This window comes from Anabrus simplex, chromosome 7, assembly GCF_040414725.1.
Source record: "Anabrus simplex isolate iqAnaSimp1 chromosome 7, ASM4041472v1, whole genome shotgun sequence".
Classification (NCBI taxonomy): domain Eukaryota; kingdom Metazoa; phylum Arthropoda; class Insecta; order Orthoptera; family Tettigoniidae; genus Anabrus; species Anabrus simplex.
In genome coordinates, this window is record NC_090271.1 from 229,761,725 (window position 1) to 229,783,609 (window position 21,885).

Genomic DNA, 21,885 nt, shown 5'->3' on the forward strand with positions numbered 1-21,885 from the left:
CTGAAAGAAGACTGAAGACGACCAGAATAACATCGAGGGCGGCCAGGAGAAGACAGAAGATGGCCAAAAGAAGATGGAGGATGACCAGAAGAAGATGGGTGACGGACAGAAAAAGGTCAACAATGGTCCACGTGAGATAAAGCATGTTCTGCAGGTAGGTAGACTCTGTCCCATAGACCTTGTCCAGGGACTGCAAGTTCTGTTCCAGGAAGGAAGCCGAGCACGAAGTTTCTTGCCAAGTGATCACCGTAGGGTTCGAGGCAAACTGGGGTCATGACACCTGGATAGAAATCCAGAGGGATGTGGATCGTCACCTTCCCCTGGTTCCGTTGGCTTACCAGTCTGTAGTGCATGAGGCCATGGGATCTTCTCCAGCAAGGACGCCGTCTGAAAGAGAGCTGCAACTTCCGGTGGATTTGGGGTTCGGTCAGCCTGAGGACCATCCTACCCCGACCGAGAGGTACTACCTGGACCTGACAAGGAGACCAGACGATGTGAGCGCCACTGTCAAGAAGAGTTCAAGCATAGAGAGCGACTGGGTGTAGGTGCGGCACGACCAACGAGCGGACACCATGGGAAATTACGAGGGCGACCTAGTATGGCAGTATAATTCCGTTAGGAGAAATGCTTGTCTTTCAAGCTCCAGAGGACGTGGAGACGCCTTTACCACATTCTGAGAGGAATAAATGATGTCAGCTACCGAATACGACGGAGGCTAAGGTACAAGATAAAGGTGGTACATCTAGACCGATCGGTGCCATGCAGAAGAACATCTGAGAAGGTTTCAGATCAAAACAATCTGCTCTCGAAGGGGGGCAATGTTACGTGCCAGCCCCGTAGTAGCTCCTTTCAGTACTTCTGGGAATGGGCTGGTGACTCAGACGACCTGGAATCTCCCAGCCGGCTTGTGGGGTGGGGCCGGCCTTTCCGTGTATTGTTCTCGGCGGCCGGCTTACCTGTGAGTTTCTTTGAGTTTCAACGGGAATATTCTGCCTCCAGTGACATCGTGAAATTTCTGGATCAAATTTCGCGAACTAAAAAGGGAGACTAGCCACGGACAGTCAGTCAAGTGTTGGACTCTGAGTCAGTGTTGGACTTGGAGTTACAGTTGGACTCCGAGGTGGAGCCATTGTGACACTCAGTGAGTTGGGTTTCGGTGGCTTGGCTGAGGGCAACAGAGATGTTGGCTGTTGCCAGTGTCCCACAGAGGTCTGAACGAGGAGCTGTTGTGGTGTTAGAGAGACAAGTGTGTAGGTGAAGACGGCAGAACGAAAGATTGTACTGTGTGATCATGTAATTCTGTGGACTGAGGTTCCCCGTGAGCTAGCAAGGATAAAAGGACCTGTGCTAATGTTCGCCGTTGTATCGTCCTGCTGTTGAATACTGTTGAGCTGTTTAGTTGTTTACTGCATGGGACTATGTGAAGTACTGGACTGTATGTGGAGTCGAACCAATGAACAGTCGTCGTGTGTTGTATAGCCAGTGTTCAAATCCAGCTGTTTACGCACAGCAGCTGTAGGAGGTGACTGGACTTTGAGAAAGTGAAAGTAAGGATTATAGACGTTCCCAGGTGGCAACTGGCTGGGACTCCCGGGTGTGTGTACAAAATAGACTAGTGATTAGTGTGGCTATTCATAACTGGGTAGAATTGTTTGTGCTTAAATATGTGTGTGTGCATTTATTAGGTCATCCTGAAATAAAGAAGAGTAATGAAACAGATGGAGTTTTATTCGTAACAATGTTAGATTTGTGCGCAAATGATGCAACTGCACCTGAAATATTTGATTTAGTCATGAGCTACAGATGATTTTATTTATTGCTTAGAGCCCTTCTCTTTGATGATGAAACAATAAGACAAAGGAGGAAAGCACTTGACAAACTGGTGACAATAAAGAATATATTTGATGGAATTATGCAGGATGTTTGAGTAACTACAGCGTAGGTGAATATGACACAGGATGAAATGTTATGTGTCATTTTGAAGATATTCCTTTAGGCAAACAAGCCAGCAAAGTATGGTTTGAAGATGTTTGCTGTAGTAGCTGTGAGAATGTTTTATACACACAGTATTGAAGTTTAAGGTCCAAATCAACCAAAGGTACTTTTTCATTGGATAATATACCAAGTTCTGTTGTGAAGAGGATGGTTTTACCAATTCAAAGCTATGGTTGGACATGACAATGGACAATTGGTTCTCCTCCGTGCCTGTTGTTGACAAGTTTTCTGCTCAGAAGAATTTGACGGTTGTAGCAATATTCGTTAATTCACCTGCACGTAAAAGAACTCCCGCGGGACAACATTCTGGCATCTTTGTCTTCTCCAAGAACCATAAAAGCAGTTAATGGGATGTAAAACATATAACATTATTATTAAACTATAACACTGCTCAGTTAGTAACGTAGTAAATTAGTCAATAGTTTGTTGGACCATAACCTCCACACGCGTGTATGGTCTTCTCATTCCCCCACTCCATCGATCTGTCCACTATTGTTCAGCCATATTTGTCCAGTCATGAGCGAGAAATCTCCCGCACTCAGGTACAAATGTGTCATTCTCACAACCACTCCCTAAACTATCACTTTTTTGTTCATAGTTATGTATGGGGCTATTGTAAGGACTTACTCGTCCAAGATTTGGTTTCTCCTTATGACTCACCAAAACTTTCCTGGGATATTTTTCCAAACCTGGAAATAGCTCCGAGTTTCCTAACTGCTTGTTATTAATAATAATAATATAATAATTTAATAATCCCGTGTGGGGATTTACCGGTTACCTCCATCGGGCGCGTCCCATTGGAATTGGGGAAGCTCGCTGGCTCTGCTGCCAGAAAACATCTTGAGGCGACCTCTAGGGCTAACAACCCTAGTTGTAAAAGGATGGGTACCCGTCCAAAGCAAAGTCAAGTCAAAAAGCATGATGGCACAACATTTCAAGAAACATACCCCAGGGGGTAAATTTTCGGATAAATCCCCCGTCGTGAATGCCACGGAGCACGAGTCTCGTTCGGATTCTGGGGGAGACTCGACATCATGCAAGAGACGAGTCGGAGCGTCTCGGTGTACCCCGAAGAGTCAAAAACTCAGGCTAAAATCTAAAACATTTCTAGCAACTTTCAACATAAATTCACTTACACAAACTGGCAAGCTGAAAACCCTCACCAAAGCTCTTCACGAAAATCAGATATCCATAATGGCCCTACAGGAAACAAGGTACCCAGATGAAGAGATTTTTGAATCCGAAGGCTACCGATTTTTCAAGAGCAAAGCGCAAAGAGGAATCCTCAATGGAGCTGTGATGCTTGGAACCGTGTTTGCTGTTAGAACCAAGATCCTTAAATCGGTTGCAAATTTCGAACCTGTGAATGACAGATTGTCTATACTCACAATTAAATGCGCGAACAAAACCTACGCCCTAGTTAACGCACATGCTCCTACAAACGATAAGAACAAGTCTGATCCAGACGAAGTTGATAATTTCTGGGACCTACTGGATGAAAAATTAAACAAAATCCCCAAACACCATGTCAAGCTTCTTTTGGGTGACTTCAATGCCCAACTAGGTCGTGAACAGAAGTACAAGAAAGTTATAGGAAATTACCCTGCTCACAAAATAACCAATCCCAACGGCAAAAGACTGGTGTCCATTTGCGAAAATCACAACCTGCAGGTCATGTCGACCCACTTTCGCCATCTACCCAGAAAACAAATGACTTGGCGTTCTCCCGTCCAAGCTCTCGGAGAGTTCCAAATTGATCACGTTGCAATCTCCAGGAGAAACAGCCCTGAGATTATGAATGTGAAGGTGAAGAAAGGCATCAATGTGGCCTCAGATCATTATATGTCTCTTATCAAATTCAAACCAATTCCCGCAAACACAAGGAAGACAACCAAACAGATCACACGGTTCGACAATGATAAACTTCGGCAAAGGTCGAGGAGTTCCAGGAGAAGGCTAGACCAAATGACTGTGACTTTAACAACGCCAAAAGTCTCCTTGCTGAGGCCGCCAGAGACGTTGCAGAAATCAAGAGAAGCAAAAAGCATGCCTGGTGGAATGGTACCTGCGAATCAGTCCTCCAAGAAAGACTCAATGCATGGAAACAGTACTACTCTACGAAATCAGAAAATGATTGGGAAACCTACAAAACCCAAATTGCCCAAGCAGCTAGGGTGTTCAGAACTGAGAAACGTAAATATGAAAAATCTCTCATTGAAAAGATAGAACAAAACTTTAGGAAGAATGAAAGCAGAGAGTACTACAGAGCCTTCAAACGCAAACTCACTGGCTATAAACCACCATCTCTATGCTTTGAGCGAAAGGACGACACACTGGCGACGTCAAATGAAGAAAATTGCAGCATTCTGGCAGATTACTTCAAGAATTTACTTAATTGCTCTAAACCGCAAAGCACCATTGAGACCAAGGAACCCTTACTCAGGTACCCAGATTCCAGACCACCCGACAGAGATGAAATCAAGCGCCACATTGCCCGTCTCAAAAATAACAAAGCGCCGGGTGAAGACTCAGTAGTAGCAGAACTATGGAAATATGCCCCAGAGGAATCACTTGATATCTTGCAAAAGCAAATAGAAGAAATTTGGAACAAGGAGACCCTACCCGAAGATTGGAAAATAGCTTTGATCCATCCACTACACAAAAAAGGCAGCATGAAGAACATCAACAACTACAGAGGAATATCTTTGCTACCCGTGACTTACAAAATTCTATCACTTGGCATCCTGGAGCGTTTGGAAGCACAAGTCGAACATCAAATAAGTGAATACCAAGGAGGGTTCAGAAAAGGTCGCTCAACAGCTGAACAGATCCAAAATCTCAAAACGATCATCAGATATTGTACACTAAGGTCCAAGCAGTATGTGTCTGTCTTTGTGGACTTTAAGAAAGCGTACGACTCCATTGACCGGGAAGTCCTGCTAAACATCTTAAATGAATTTGGAGTTGATTTGAAACTGCTGGCATTAATTAGAGCCACCCTGACCGGTACAAAATCCAAGGTGAAGTTCCACGGATGTCTCTCGCATTCCTTTGACATCAAAACAGGAGTCCGACAAGGTGATGGGCTATCCCCGATACTCTTCAACTGTGTTCTTGAAAAGATCATCAGAACCTGGCGGGTGAGATTACAGGAAATCAACTACAGTCCATTGAGAATAGGAACCAAATCCAAGGGGATCGCAACAGACTGCTTAGCATTTGCCGATGATATTGCTGTTCTCTCAAACGACATAGAAACCGCTAGAGCTCAAGTTGAAATTTTAAAGGAAATTACTGAACAAACTGGTTTGCAGATATCGTTTGAGAAAACAGAAGTAATGACCAACATCAAAGAGGCTCCACCAAAACTCCATACAAAATACGGGGACATCACCCGAGTAGACAAATTCAAATACCTGGGTGAGGTCATCATGAAAAATGGACTGGACAAAGAAGCACTTCAGGAGCGAGTACGCAAACTGGAAATAGCCTACGAAACATCCCGCACAATCTACAACAAAAAATGCCTTTCCCAAAACACCAAGATACGTCACTATGAAACAGTTCTGAAGCCAGTAGTTCTATATGCAGCCGAAACCCTGTCTCTAAATGCCAACAAAGAACTCCTTGAAGAACTGGAGAAAAAAGAACGCAAAATTGTGAGAGGAATCTTGGGATCAAAGTACAAAAATGGAATCCATCAAAAGAGATCCAACAAGGAAGTCTACAGCAAAATAGAGAAAATTACCGACACAATCAGGAAAAGACGGGCACGATTTTACGGTCATCTGAAAAGAATGGACGGAAGAAAGTTAACTAAAGAAATCTTTCACTTTTTTGATTCAAACCCCAAAACCACAATTTCCTGGTTTAGAAATACCAAAGAAGACCTGCAAATGCTACATATCTCAGCTGAAGACGCCCTTAACAGAGATCTCTTCCGCAAGAAAATATTGACGAACGGGCTAAACCGAGACGAGCAACCGAAGAGAAGACATGGTGCCCCTCGGACAGAAGAGCGTAAGCAGGCCCACTCACAAAGAATGAGGGAAATTTGGGCTCTAAAGAAGGCCAAGTTCAGTGTCAAATGCAACAAGACTTAACGTGGTCCTTGATGGCCCCAGCGAATTATATATATATATATATATATAATTTAATAATAATAATAATATAATAATAATAATAATAATCGTATGGCCTCAGCTACCGTGTGCAGACATTTCAATTTGACGCCATCTGGCTGTCTGCTCGTCAATTTCGACGTTCTGTTTTACTCTATATTAATACAACAGTATAATAATATTTTGTTTTGATAAATACAGTGCAGGGTTGTGATATATGTACCAGCAGAAGTTTTTATAAAATTAAGTATAAGCAGTTAATTAATTGTTAACTTAAGTACAAAATAAATACTTAAAATATATGAATACATTGATTTTCATTTCGAAGAATATGTTCTACACCATCCCAAGGACTATAACTAATGATAATAAGTCTGGCTAATACAGTATTCCTTTTAAACCAAACATTTAAATATAGCCCACCTTGTATGGTACTGCTATTGTATTAATACATTTTGTGTATATGCAGCGAAATGTTCCAGTCTTTTTTTTTTGAAAGTCTGTGATCCCTAGTTTTATGTCGTCTGATGGGTCCATGACAATGTGATTTTAGTGAGGTACTAGTACATGCCATGCAGATCCACCTTATCCTATTATTATGTTACTGAATATACAGTGTATACCAGTGTTTTCCCCAGAAATTTTCGTCAGCTGGGTGGCAGGAATGAGTAGTCGGACGGGGAATACTACGTTAAAAAAAGTGAATATGAAAAAATTGAATGTAGTTTGAATTTAATGCTAAAATGTGTTGTCACAAACAAGACATAACGGAGTATTTTGAGCCACTAGTGTTCTACTACTCGTTCACAATCATGTAACACCGGGACTTACCATTCGGTTGCTGTGGAGTGCCATACGGGTTAGTGACATCGGGCAAAATAGAGTGATCGCATGCGATTCCACGCTAATACAGACACCGCTCGCGCATGACACTGCGTGGTAATCAAGCTAAACATTGGAACTTCGATGAAATTGATGCAATTATGCTGACAATAACAAAGATTTATAATATAAATAAACAGTTTTACAGTATTTACATTTTAATTTGGAACACCTAATGACTCAAATACAGTATGTATTATTATTTTGTTACCAACACATATGTTATGTTAGCCAGGCGGTCTGTTAAAACAGCAGGGCCCATTGAAAAAGGTCCTAGGGAGAACATTGTTTACCATATTTACTAGCATTTGTACCCATTCTTCGCACAGGAATTTGAAGTGTTTCCTTCAGGAATTCATGAGATGTAACGTGGCTGTAATCACACGTTTAATGTGACATGGTAAAGGGATATTTTCCTACGCAAGCGCATGGCAGTAACGTGAAATATGATGTAGCTGAACAAAGTCAAGAAAGAAAATGAGGACGATTTCCGAATTTATTGTACGGTACAGTTTCTAGTCCAAAGTTGTGCGAAATTCTCCATGGTTTTCAGGTTGCATATTACATCTCTGACCACTGGCGTGGTGCCCTGATGTTAATGAAACCTCCCGTAATATCTGCCGTATTGAAAAGAGTAAAATGGCTCTTTAGTTTTTCCCATTACCCACCTTGAAGCGACATGCATGTCACGTCCCACCAGACTTGGACTAAACGTCCAATATTTTTTCATAATCATCTGTGTTGTTATCTGCCGTATGATAGATAAGTACATGGCATAAAGGAACGAAATAACATATTCTTAAATGTTTGTTATATACAGTCTTTTGATAGACCTAATGTTAACAAAAATGTTTGAGAATAATCTTCCTATAAATACCAATTCCGTGGTATCATATGTACCTGATAACACTAATTCAGAGTGAGGTAGCTTCCAAATATGTAGTTTTCCACTTTTAGGAATAGACAGGCAGACACCAAAGGGAAAAGTTCTACCTCATGTTTCCATGGTGTTCAGTTATATTAGGTGGGGTTAATTTTCAAGCGGAGCAAAATATTATGCATTCTCTGATTTTCTCCTTTTATGGATCCTTCAAAAAGCTGTATGTCTATGAGGGTGTCCATAACTGGCCGCAGAGCATGAACCTCGTAGAAAATAGTTTCTCGGCAGTGGTAAAGAAGTAGGGGACTGGAAATAATAATAATAATAATAATAATAATAATAATAATAATAATAATAATAATAATATTGCATTCAAAATTACTTGCATGTGATCAGCACTCCATTTTGAATATATTCAGGTCCCGAAGTGTAGGATTTATAGTGATTTTATGGGTAATATTGGTAATAATTACTCATAATGAAGTAGTAGGATATATTTATCATAGCCATCTTTGTTTCCGGTATTGTTACGGGATAGACTGGTCACTTTGGCTTTAGAGCAAAGCGTGGAACTTACAGTTGATGAGGAAAGCATGAGTGTTACAATGCAAATCATGGAAGTTACAAGTGTTTATGTTATTGATATAACATAGGTTATGGTGTGGTGTTGAGAAGAGCAATGATTTGAGGACGGGGTCTGGGGGCGTAAGCCCCCAGGTTAGAGCGCCAAACGACCTCAGGTCTCTAGTTTCGACTGCTTATCCTCATATGATGGGTCTATCCAGACCAGTGTTCTTGTCCAGCCCCTATCCTAACCAGTCCAAACCAATGCTCTTGTCCAGATCCTATCCTACCCAGTCCAGACCAATGGTGCTTGCAGTGCAAACTAGAGGCCTAAAGCTGCTTCGCGGCTCTGATGTGGGGTCTTGTGCCCCCAGACCCCCCCCTTCCTTGTTCCTAGATCATTCTTCATCTCAACACAGTACCATAATCTATGAAAATATATTGCCTTATATCAATAACATAACCAAAACTTGTAACATCCACGCTTTGCATTGTAACTTCAATGCTTTCCGCACCTACCGTAAGTTCTATGCTTTGCTGTAAAGTCAAAGTGACCAGTCTATTCCAAAACATCTCTGGAAACAAAGATGGCTATCATGAATACATCCTCCTACTTCATTTGTGCAATTATTACCAATATTACCTACAAAATCACTAAAAATGCTACATTTGGGACCTAAAAATATTTAAATTTTAAAAGTAAGCAAAATTATGCACGTGATAAAAATTATTTAAAATGAAGGGGCGTTTCACATATAGTCTGCAGATTGTACGTATAATCAATAGTGTAAAAGAAAATTGAAAAATCTCTTCCTGGTCTTCCTATAAATTCCATTCTGTTGAGTGATTTTTAAATGATATGCATATCAAAATCTGCTTCTGGATGAGTAGACTCTAAATATGAAGTTTGGTTGAGATATAATCAATAGTGTAAGAGAAAATTGAAAAATCTGGTCTACCTATAAACTCCCAGTCTATTCAGTGATTCTTAACCCTCCATCGGTCGCGTCCTAATTTTGACACAATAAGTTACGGCATCTAGGAGACGCCATTGTGTTCTTAGGTGTAAAAATACACTTCCTGTAGACATGTTTGGATATAATTGAGTTAAATAATGTTGACATTCCTTTTACTCTTAGTTCTGTTAACAGTAACAATAAAGTCCTGCAGGTTGTTTTATCTCGTTTCAAATATTATAAGAATACTCAGTGTCATATCTTTTAGGTAGTCTTTATTTCACACACACAATAATATTCCCAACAGTAAGAACTATAGCATGATATACCATAACCTTGTTCACAGAATTTGAAGTAATAATAATGTAAAAACAGAAAAGTATGCAGTGTATTACAAAACTAAAGAAAAAATACAGAATGAACTGTTCAACTTTCCTTTTATTTTCCCAAGTTCAGATTTTTGAAGCATTTATGACAAATCTTTCTTCCGTGTTCCAGGCAGAAATGTTTCTTACACTTCATGCAGCTGTGCCTTGTCATTCTAGTGATCCTCTTCGGTTTAGCAAGCTTGCAAGTGTCACATCATTTCTTTTCAGCAAGTGGAGGAAGGGTAGTTCCAGTGGCTATTGCTTCTTTGTCTTGCTCTGCAGGTCGGTACTTTTCAAGTTGGAAACACAGTGTCGGATGGAGACCTGTTGGATTCATGTTCCTTCACCTAATCTTTTCTGACACTAACTGCTCAGATAGTGTTTTCAGAAACAGTCTCCTCCTACCGACATTCATTCCGTTCCCAATAGCCACTACTTGAGCATTTATGCCAACTACATTCAACATAGCAAAGGAAATAACTAGTGGCCAATATGTGGTATTTCGGGTTATGTTATAACTCCCACACATTTTATCCACGACATCTACTCCATCCTTTGTCCTGTTGATGCATGTCATAGGTTTGGCATTTTCTCCAGTTTCTTCATCAGTCGAGTCATCCAAATGATGACTGGAAACAAGCAGGACAATTCTGTTTTCCTTAGGAACATAGGAGACTAAAGTTCATTGAAACCAAACATTGATGACTGTACTGTCCTTCGTTTCACATTAGTAAGCTCGGCTGGCAGACACCTTTTATTCTTTGTAATGGTACCGATGTAAAATAATTTCTTCTTCAAGTCGACTATCAAGTTCAATCACTACTGATATGCATTTAGGGCAATCGCCTATCTGTGGTTTTCCTACCTTTTTCGTAAATGATTGCAAAGAAATTGGAAATTTATTGAACATCTCCCTTGGTAAGTTATTCCAGTCCCTAACTCCCCTTCCTATAAACGAATATTTGCCCCAATTTGTCCTCTTGAATTCCAACTTTATCTTCATATTGTGATCTTTCCTACTTTTAAAGACACCACTCAAATTTATTAGTTTACTGATGTCATTCCACGCCATCTCTCCACTGACAGCTTGGAACAATATTAGTCGAGCAGCTCGTCTCCTTTCTCCCAAGTCTTCCCAGCCTAAACTTTGCAACATTTTTTAAACGCTACTCTTTTGTTGGAAATCACCCAGAAAAAATCGAGCTACTTTTCTTTCCCTTTCTTTTTTTTTTTTTTTTTTTTTTTTTCCAGTTCTTGAATCAAGTAATTCTGGTGAGAGTTCCATACACTGGAACCATACTCTAGTTGGGGTCTTACCAGAGACTTATATGCCCTCTCCTTTACATCCTTACTACAACCCTCAATAGCCTCATAACCACGTGCAGAGATCTGTATCTTTTATTTACAGTCATATTTATGTGATTACCTCCATGAAGATCTTTTCTTATATTAGGACCTAGGTACTTACAATGATCCCCCAAGGGAACTTTCACCCCATCAACGCAGTCATTAAAACTGAGAGGACTTTTCCTATTTGTGAAACTAACAACCTGACTTTTAACACTGTTTATCATCATCTGCAAAAAGCCTTATCTTTGATTCCACTTCTTTACACATATTATTGATATATATATATATAAGAAAACATAAAGGTCCGATAATACTGCACCGGGCAAGTTGGCCGTGCGCGTAGAGGCGCGCGGCTGTGAGCTTGCATCCGGGAGATAGTAGGTTCGAATCCCACTATCGGCAGCCCTGAAAATGGTTTTCCGTGGTTTCCCATTTTCACACCAGGCAAATGCTGGGGCTGTACCTTAATTAAGGCCACGGCCGCTTCCTTCCAAATCCTAGGCCTTTCCTTTCCCACCGTCGCCATAAGACCTATCTGTGTCAGCGCGACGTAAAGCCCCTAGCAAAAAAAAAAAAAAAAAAAAAAAAAAAAAAAAAAAAAAAAAAAAAAAAAAATACTGCCTTGAGGAATTCTCCTCTTAATTATTCCAGCGACAGATAAAGCTTTGCCTACTCTAATTCTCTGAGTTCTATTTTCTAGAAACATAGCCACCCATTCAGTTACTCTTTTGTCCAGTCTAATTGCACTCATTTTTGCCAGTAGTCTCCCATGATCTACCCTTTCACATGCCTTAGATAGGTCAACCACGATACAGTCCAATTGACCTCCTGAATCCAGGATATCTGCTATGTCTTGCTGGAATCCTACAAATTGGGCTTCAGTGGAATAACCTTTCCTAAACCCAAACTGCCTTCTATCAAACCAGTTATTAATTTTGCAAACATGTCTAATATAATTAGAAAGAATACTTTCCCGAAGCTTACGTGCAATGCATGTCAAACTGACTGGCCTGTAATTTTCAGCTTTATGTCTATCACCCTTTCCTTTATACACAGTGGCTACTATAGCAACTCTCCATTCATTTGGTATAGCTCCTTCATGAAAATAATAATCAAAGAAGTGCTTCAGATATGGTACTATATCCCAACTCATTGTCTTTAGTATATCACCCGAAACCTTATGAATTCCAGCTACTTTTCTAGTTTTCAACTTTTGTATCTTACTGTAAATGTCATTGCTGTCATAGGTAAATTTTAATACTTCTTTAGTGTTAGTCACCTCCTCTATCTGGACATTATCCTTGTAACCAACAATCTTTACATACTGCTGACTGAATACTTCTGCCTTTTGAAGATCCTCGCATACACACTCCCCTTGTTCATTAATGATTCCTGGAATATCCTTCTTGGAACCTGTTTCTGCCTTAAAGTACCTATACACACCCTTCCATTTTTCACTAAAATTTGTATGACTGCCAGTTATGCTTGCCATCATGTTATCCTTAGCTGACTTCTTTGCTACATTCAATTTCGTAGTAAGTTCCTTCAATTTCTTTTTACTTCTCTGTTATAATATATTGGATCTTTAACCATTCCTTACCACCTTTAAAGGTACAAACCTCTTTTCACATTCTTCAACAATTGCTTTAAACTAATCCAAGATTCTGTTTACATTTTTATTTACCGTTATCCACCGATCATAGTTACTTATTAAAACAGGCATGAGGGAGTTTTTATCAGCCGTATGGTACTGCCTAATAGTCCTAATTTTAATATCTTCCTTTCACATTTATTTTTAATGACCACAAAAACAGCTTCATGTTCACTAATATCATCTATTACTTCGGTTTCTCTATAGAGCTCATCTGCTTTTACCAGCACCACATCCAGAATATTCTTTCCTCTAGTTGGTTCCATCACTTTCTGAATCAGGTGCTTCCCATATTAACTTATTTGCCATTTGTTGGTCATGCTTCCTGTCGTTCACATTACCTTCCCAATTGACATTTGGTAAATTGAGATCACCTGCTACAATCGCGTTCCTTTCCTTATCGTTTCCCACATAGCTGATTATCTTATCAAATAATTCTGAATCAGCATCTGTGCTACCCTTTCCTGGTCTGTACACTCCAAAGACATCAAGTACCGGGCGAGTTGGCCGTGCGCGTAGAGGCGTGCGGCTGTGAACTTGCATCCGGGAGATAGTAGGTTCGAATCCCACTATCGGCAGCCCTGAAGATGGTTTTCCGTGGTTTCCCATTTTCACATCAGGCAAATGCTGGGGCTGTACCTTAATTAAGGCCACGGCCGCTTCCTTCCAACTCCTAGGCCTTTCCTATCCCATCGTCGCCATAAGACCTATCTGTGTCGGTGCGACGTAAAGCCCCTAGCAAAAAAAAAAAAAAAAAAAAAAAGACATCAAGTTGCCTATTATCTTCGGAAATGAGCCTTACACCTAGAATTTCATGTGTGTCATCTTTAACTTTTTCGTAGCTTACAAATTCTTCTTTCACCAGAATGAATACTCCCCGTCCTACCTTTCCTAGCAATAAATTTAAATCTGGAATGGTTGAGTAACTGATAGGAATTGTAAGAATGTTGTTATATTAATTAAAATGTGTTTCTGTGAATATAGAAGTGAAAGGCTGACTTTTCTTTTGTAGATAAAATGGCTGAATCTGATTTTAAAGAGTTGCTTTATGCAGCTGAACAGTTGTCTGCTGAGGTTGAGGGCAGTGGGGAGCTGCCCAAAGTGGAGAGGACACTGCGTCAGGTATTGGAAGCATCTACAGAATTATGGTCTCGTGTCACTCAAACTGGAGCTCAGGACATACAAGCGTGAGTATACATGGTATTTTTCTAATATCGCGCATTGTTACTAAGGCAGGGGAGGAATTTAAGAGGTTCATGTACATCTTGAAGCAAAAGTTCTGCGATTTAGTTGCTAGCATTTGATGGCTGATGTAGTGGTGAGCTGACATGCTGCTTGAAATTCTGGCCACTGCCACTATGGCAGCAACGCTCAAGGAGTGGCAAGCGACTGTTGAGTGGGGCTTGCTAGTGAGACTACGTAAAAAATGAAACTCAAATGAAAAGAACTGTAGCAGTTTTGCCTGTATGCATTGTACCAGTATATATTAATGTGTACCTATACCTTATCTCAAATTACCTGGAAGATAAGAATAACAAGTCCAGCCGTGTGCGCGTTGTAGTATTAGTCGCATAAAAACATCAGTCAAGAAATCGCGAGATCGATAACTAGTTCAAATAATCTGTAACTAACATGTTATAAGAAGAATCGTTTATACAATCACTAGAATGAATCAAGATGATACTCAATACAATTATGAAGGTTAATGTACTTACCAATATCACCTGTGGAAGAAAGATAGGTTACTCAATTCCCTCCATGTCGTCATCACTGTCGGATTAGAAAACATTTACATTTATCTTGATCAACATTACAACAAAGACCTTATACGAGACTTTACCCAATTTATTACAATCTTTAAATCCAAATTTAAATAAAATCCTTAAAAATCTTAAACTAACTTCCAATAAAGATCCCAACTTCCCCTTAAAGGTAACTCCCTCCGTCACCGCCCCTGCTAATCTTCCACAGCCAATAGCCCGTAAGCTCAACCCTCCGTCCACCTCTTCTCCATCACACTCCTCTTCCTCAATTCCATATCTTCAACAGCCAATAGCTCAACGCTCCGCCCATTTCCTTCCCTCCATTACACCCCCCTCCCTCAGTTCCACACAGATACAACACACGACATTCAAATCTTACTCGTTCCAAGATCATACAGACAACCAGTTCATACTGCAAAAATCGAGAATGTAAGTAATTGAATATACATCATTTCGCCTAATTAACCGTTTTTTTTCTTTCTCTAAACTTCATACCTTTCATTCTCTTTTCATTACAGATTCTTCACCATATATTCTTCAATAGTTAGTCTATATTCAAAACTACAGCCAACAAGTAAGAATGTTCCCATTTAACTATCAGTATACAAGTTAACAAAGATCTATACGGCAACATTCAATTATGAACTGTTTATAACTCCTTCAACAAGATTACCGAGACCGCGAATCCAGCAGCACACTTTCCACTAGTCACCTCACGAGCTCAACCCTCTACTACACACCATAAAGGTCATGACTACACAACGCCGTTCTCAAGCTTCTCCAGGCATAAGAGCCTAATTTCTTAAACTACCAGCTGTGAAGGAAGTTAATAGCTTATCTGGACCAGTTATTTTATTGTTTCTGAAGCATGAAACATTACATTATAGAGAGAATATTACTATATATACCGTACATAAAAAAAACAAAAAAAATACATAAACTATATTATATAGTCGCACGATTAGATTGTAGAAGACCAAAGGCTGGCCACTTGAACATTTGATGTTGCCTTGAGCAGGTCTTCCACTGCACAATGGACTGGGCATGCACCACATTGCAATAAGTGTTCTGTCATCTGCTTTTCTCCACATTCACACACACTAGAATCTGCACTGAAGCCCCACTTCTGCAGGTTTGACCTGCATTTCGTGACATCTGAATGCAGTCTGATGAGTGACTTCCAAGTCACACAGTCTGCTGTATGACCAGGAAGGAAATGTTCATTTAGTATCATCCAGTCATGGGCGATTTCATCTCAAATCATACAGGCCAAGAGTGAATGTGTCACATCAATGTTTCAAAGTTTGCAGAAAAAAAAATATGTGTTGAAGTTCCACATGAGTATCTTGGTATCTTTAATATTTTCCCCCAGATCTACAGTAAAATTACCCATTTGATCTGTTAAATGAGAAAAATAACAATGTCCAGTCTATAAGCCAGAATAAATTAAGATAAAATGAACAACTGACAGTGTCGTATGGCCCATGAACAACTCCTTATCAGAGATCCAATGGCCATGGCAATACGGCAACAGGATAAACATCAAACAATAAAATGGGGTAAAATAAAAGAACATCGGCAAACGGCACATGTAGTTTAAAAAACCTTTATATCTCTTCCGGTTGGGCTTGCAACCTAGCTCAGCTTCTTATTTGTAATCTTTCTTATCTTCGCTATTCACTATTCTTTTCAACTACCCTTAACAGACACACTCCCCTTTATCATCATTCTTACCATACTACCAGATCTGCCTCTTAATCATAATCATTCAAAAATTACCATCAAAATTTCCAATCTCCTATCCATCCAAATCATTGTCCTCCCTGTTGACTTACTCAGGTTGCAAACCCAGCTCTAGCATTACATCACCTGTCGTGTTGGTGTGCCACAAGCTCCTTACTTAGCATTTTAATATGAACTACTTTCTAATTACTAAACGCCATTATCTAACTACCTCACCAAAATAACTCTTCTTGTTCCAACATATAATTCCTCATAGCATCCATCACCCAAAATTACCTTCACACTTTCCTTTCACTTCAATTTTCCAATCTCCTACCACCAGCACAGCTTCTTATTTGTAATCTCTCTTATCTTCGCTATTCACTATTCTTTTCAACTACCCTTAAGACACCTCTCCTTTATCATCATTCTTACCATACCACCAGATCTGCCTCTTAATCATAATCAAAAATTACCATTAAAGTTTCCAATCTCTTATCCATCCAAATCAGGCTCTTGTCCTTCAACTAATCACTCTTCCAAATTATCTTAATTGCACTCAGATATAGCCACAATCAAACTCCACATTAAATTCACTAATCATTACAACTTCTCGACCCTCTCATGCCACCAACTCATCCTTCACACATACTTTACCCTCCAAATCAAATCCAAATTAGGCCTACCTTAATTACACTCAAATCACAAAACATTTCAATAAATACGATCACAATGTAACTCTACAATAAATTCACTAGTCCTTACAAATTCTCATCCCTCTTAATCCCAATTTTCTCACTCCGTAGATTACCAGAGTTCCTTGTCACTGTGTCTGCCATAAATGAAGATAGTAGAGTCACTTTTATTGGTCTGCGCCCTCTCACCTCGCCTGCCCCCTCCACATTATCTATATCGACCTCACTAAAGTTAATTTTCATTTTTTTTTTTGAATGACGCCTACCACTTTATAAATAATGTCCACTTTAGCTTCTGTCTTTTCTTCCTCCACCCCGTAAATAAATATGGATTTTATTCTTACGATCCCGACTGCAGACTGCAATTTCTTTCTTTTAAATTTACCACCACCTCTTCCATATTTTTTTATTTTCTCCCTTAGCGACACCATTTCTCTCTCACTGTCTTCCATCTTTGCTTTAGTATCTTTCATGTATTCCTGGAACCACTGCCTCGTCTTTTCATGCTCCTTGACTTGCTCCTGTAGCATCTTTTTTAACTGATCAAACGGACATAACTCCTCCACTACCTCCTTTACCACCTTCCTTATAACTTCTATGTCTTCCCAGATCTTGTTGCTACTACTCTGTGGACCGGGATTTACCTCCACTCCTCCAATAACCAGCAGCACAGTGACCACCACTGCCGCTAACAGCATCTCCTCCTTCACTCCCATCTCTACCTTACATTCTTTTTTATTATTAGTTCCCTTCTTCATTCTTCCCTGCCATCTCCCGATAGTGACACTGTATTGCTCAACACCAATCATCTGCCGAGCTTCCTCCTCACACTCCACTTGACCCGCCCACTCACCCTCTCCTTCTCCACTCTGCTCAACCGGCACACACCACACAACACGTCTGTTCTCCTTGCTGGCTTAAGCTAGACTGTTGAAGTTCCACATGACATCTGTCGAAAAATAAAATATTCTCATTTTCTGTTGATTAGTTAAAACGTAGACCTATCTGATTGAGGGTACGTGTGAATACAGTTGAACCTTACTTTTACGTATATCAAGGGGAAGAGAAAAAACTACTTGTAATTCAGAATTACTTAGAAATCAGACTTACACAATACGTCACATATTTACTGAAAATGCAATGGAATAGACCTACATGTGTAAATCCTTGCAAATAATAAATACATTAAGACAGAAAATATTATTTTGAACTTGGTCCAGCCTTAAAGAAATCTGATAGTTTGGCTTGTTTCACTGTTCTTGCATTAAGAGTATAAATTTCCTTTTGCAAACTTAGTAATGAATTCAATGCATTTTCACTACAACTTTTTGCACTAATGTAACGCCTATACACATTGATTGCACTTAACACTTCACTCAGTTCAGGTGTTTCAAGATTCAAGTCGTTAATTCCATCCATCTACATCACTGTCACTATCGCTTATAGCTGGTCCATCACCACCGTGTTGTTGGCATACATCAGCAATAATCTCTTCATCCGGTAGTTCCCCACATACAGCCAGATTATCATCGAAATGCACAAAAGTATCGAATTCTACACCCTCCAGAAGCGTTCGCTCATTGCCAGACAAATCTTTCCTCCCCATAATCATCATTAGAGGCAGTCTCTTCTAGTAAGACTCCAGCTTTATGGAAGCAGTTGCTGATTGTGGAGGATGACACCTGCTTCCAGCCATCCGAAATAAAGTCCATGGCTTGTAGAAAATTAATGGAGAGAGGTTCATTTCGTGCATCACTCAGTGTTATTAAATGTTGAACCAGCATTTTTCTATAATGCACTTTAAAATTTGCAATGATGCCCAAATCAAGTGGTTGTAGAACACTGGTACAGTTAGGAGGGAAATTCCACTCAGGCATTCTCCAGAACTATTTGAGGTGGATGTGATGCACATCAATCCATTAGAAGAAGGATTTTCTTCTTTTTCTTTTTCATTTTAATGTCCAGTTTTTTCAACCACTGTTCCATTAGAAGTATAGTCATCCAAGAATTTCTGTTGGATTCATATTCCGTAGGTTTTGTTTTTTCACCCTTAAAACACCTTGGATTCTTCAATTTTCCTATCACAAGCAAGTGGGGGAAGTTTGTCAGATCCATCTGCATTGGTGGCGAGAAGTACTGTTACACGAATTTTACTTTTCTTCCCTCCATAGCATGAGTCACCTTTTTCAACTAATGTTTTATTAGGAAGGAGGTTGTAGAATAGGTCGGTATCATCACAGTTGTAGATGTTTGGAGACTGATAATCGCCTACGATACCCAGCAGAACGTCTTCTTTCCAGTGTTGCATCGTGACGTCGTCCACACCTTTTGAGTCACTGCAAATTGTTCTCCCTGTGATTCCATGATGATCTTTAAATCCTTGCAACCATCCAGATGAAACCTTGAAATCAGCAGTGATACTCACCATTTTAGCTAAATGTATCGCCATTGCCTTCAGCATGTCGCCACTAATTGGTAGAGTTGCAGGCCGCTTTTGCTGGAACCATGTGAAAAGTGCTTTCTCCAAATCTATGTATCTTCCTTCTTGTTGACGGTTGCGCTTTGCTGATTTTGAATCCAGTTTTAGGAACTCTTCCAAAGTAGCGTTTATTTTACTGATGACTGTACATAGCGTGGTATACGCAATCCCGAAGTCTGAAGCAATTTCAGTTATTGTTTTGTGTGGATTAGCGTCCACTTCTCGTATAAACTTTACTTTTTCATCTAGGGTATAACTTTTCCTTTTTCTGTTCTCCATGGCTAATCAAAAGCAAGTGAATTAAAAAACTACAGTACAGTTCAACAGTAAACGCCAGATACCGGCACCGTGGACATTTTACTTCTCTGTTGTTCCCACGAAATAAATTTTCATATTCAAACAAATTTACCGTATTTTCTTTTATTTCCGCACCAAAACCACCCACTTTGCTTGTAATGTATCTTAATCTTTGGCGGCATTGTGAAGGTATAAAACGACGAAGTTAGAGAAGGAGCGAGATAGAGAGCAAAGGGAACTCGCTCGCTTGGCCTTTGTTAAGCCGCCAGTAAGAAATGGTCAACAATGTCTCTCGGCGAAACTCTTTGTGTTCTGTTTCAGCACCGAAACCTGACCGCTCTACTTCTGCCTACGCCGACAAAGAGGAAACTTTGTAAATACAGTAGTTTCTTTTTAAAAAGCACGTGCTCATTACAATTATGCAAAACTCAGTTATATTTCACTGACACTTAATACGTATAACTGCAAATTATGTATAAACGGATTACGTATAAATAAGGTTTAATTAACATGCTTTTAAATTACATTTTGCCGGGACCTGAAGGAAATTACGTACAAATATGAATTACGCAGGACAGAGTTATGTATAAAGCAGGTTCAACTGTATTTCTTAACAGAAGGAAAAGATTAAAAAAATTGTAATTAAAAACAAAATGCAATAGAGCTCTGAAGTTATTTATTTATTTATTTATTTATTTATTTATTTATTTATTTGACTTTTTGAAAGTACACAGGCTGTAAGCCCAATACAGTACCTTCTTAACACAACAGTCAACAGTACTTATAATGCATACATGTAAGTAAAGATAAATACACAATAATAATGCTGAAGATAATAAAGACAAGGAAGAAGAATGAATGGAAAACACATACACAGAGACAATGACAATCCAGAGTACAACAATGATTATTTCTACACTATAAAGATACAAGAATTGCAACAAAGATATAAATAAAGTAGTAAGTGACTATATTAATAAATAAGTTAAAGAGCACCTATTATATAGAAAAGGAGTCTGAATTCATAAATTAGAAACACAGGCCTTTAAATGTATATTAATGACAGTGCGTGATTCTGAAAATAAATCTATTCCTGCAGCAAATGTGTTATAAAATCGTAGCATTTTAATAAATGGCGAGTTCAAGTTATGAGATGTTCTAGATCTTGGAACTTGAAATACTGTGTTCATGCGAGCTCCAGCTCGTGGAACATGAAAGGAGATAAAATTGAGCAGTCCTATGGAATTAAATTTATTTCTTACGATTTTGTTTAACGTTTTTAGAGAAATAATGATTCTTCTGTTGCGCAACGACGTGAGGTTAAAGTTACTTCTTAAATACCGTGTTGATGTATCAAAAGGGCAAAATCTCTTATTTGTTTTATAATACAGATACCTCAAAAACTTGTTTTGAACAACTTCAATAGTATGTATTTGTTCGTTAGAACACGGGTCCCAAATTACAGATGCATATTCTAATTTACTCCTAACAAGGCTAGTAAATAACTGAATAACAATCGATGATTGAGCAAATAATTTAGAACTCCTTATTATAAAACCGAGCATACGGTTGGCATCGTTCGTTATTTTTGTAATATGGGCTTTGAATGTTAATTTTTCATCAAATATTACTCCTAAGTCTCTTATTGCCGAAACTGTTTCTAATTTGGTATCTTTTATATAGTACGACGCAATCGTACCTTTCTTTTTCCTGGTAAAAGTTACTGATTTACATTTCTTTACATTAAGAGACATATGATTCATATCGCACCATTCTACAACACGATCAATGTCCTGCTGTAGCTCATCCTCATCCTTCTTGTGATGTATGACTTTAAATAGTTTTAAATCGTCAGCAAACAGCAAACAACTGGCATGACGAAGATTATTCGGCAAGTCGTTAATCAAAATTAAAAATAGAAGGGGACCCAAGTTAGATCCTTGGGGAACACCGGAGTAGCTAATGAAGTTGTCTGAGATTTCGCCTTTAAAAGACACAAACTGACGTCTATCTTTCAGGTAAGTACAAAACATTCGGAGTAGTGGTTTCGAGAACCCAAACTGGTGCATTTTTTGGACAAGAATTTCATGATCTACCTTGTCGAATGCTTTTTCGAAGTCTGTATAGACAACATCCGTTCTTCCGTTGTTATCCAATACATC

General features: G+C 39.3%; 1 protein-coding gene across 2 annotated transcripts in view; it reads left to right on the forward strand.

The window, feature by feature from the left end:
• The window catches only part of LOC136877498 (nuclear pore complex protein Nup93), a 262,104-nt gene that overhangs the window by 15,123 nt on the left and 225,096 nt on the right, over positions 1-21,885 (forward strand). For both annotated transcript variants that reach the window (XM_067151599.2, XM_067151600.2), the window contains exon 2: positions 13,780-13,954. In XM_067151599.2, the coding sequence (XP_067007700.1) occupies positions 13,785-13,954 (170 nt within the window). In that variant the 5' untranslated portion in view covers positions 13,780-13,784. The remainder of the gene's footprint in view (positions 1-13,779; positions 13,955-21,885) is intronic.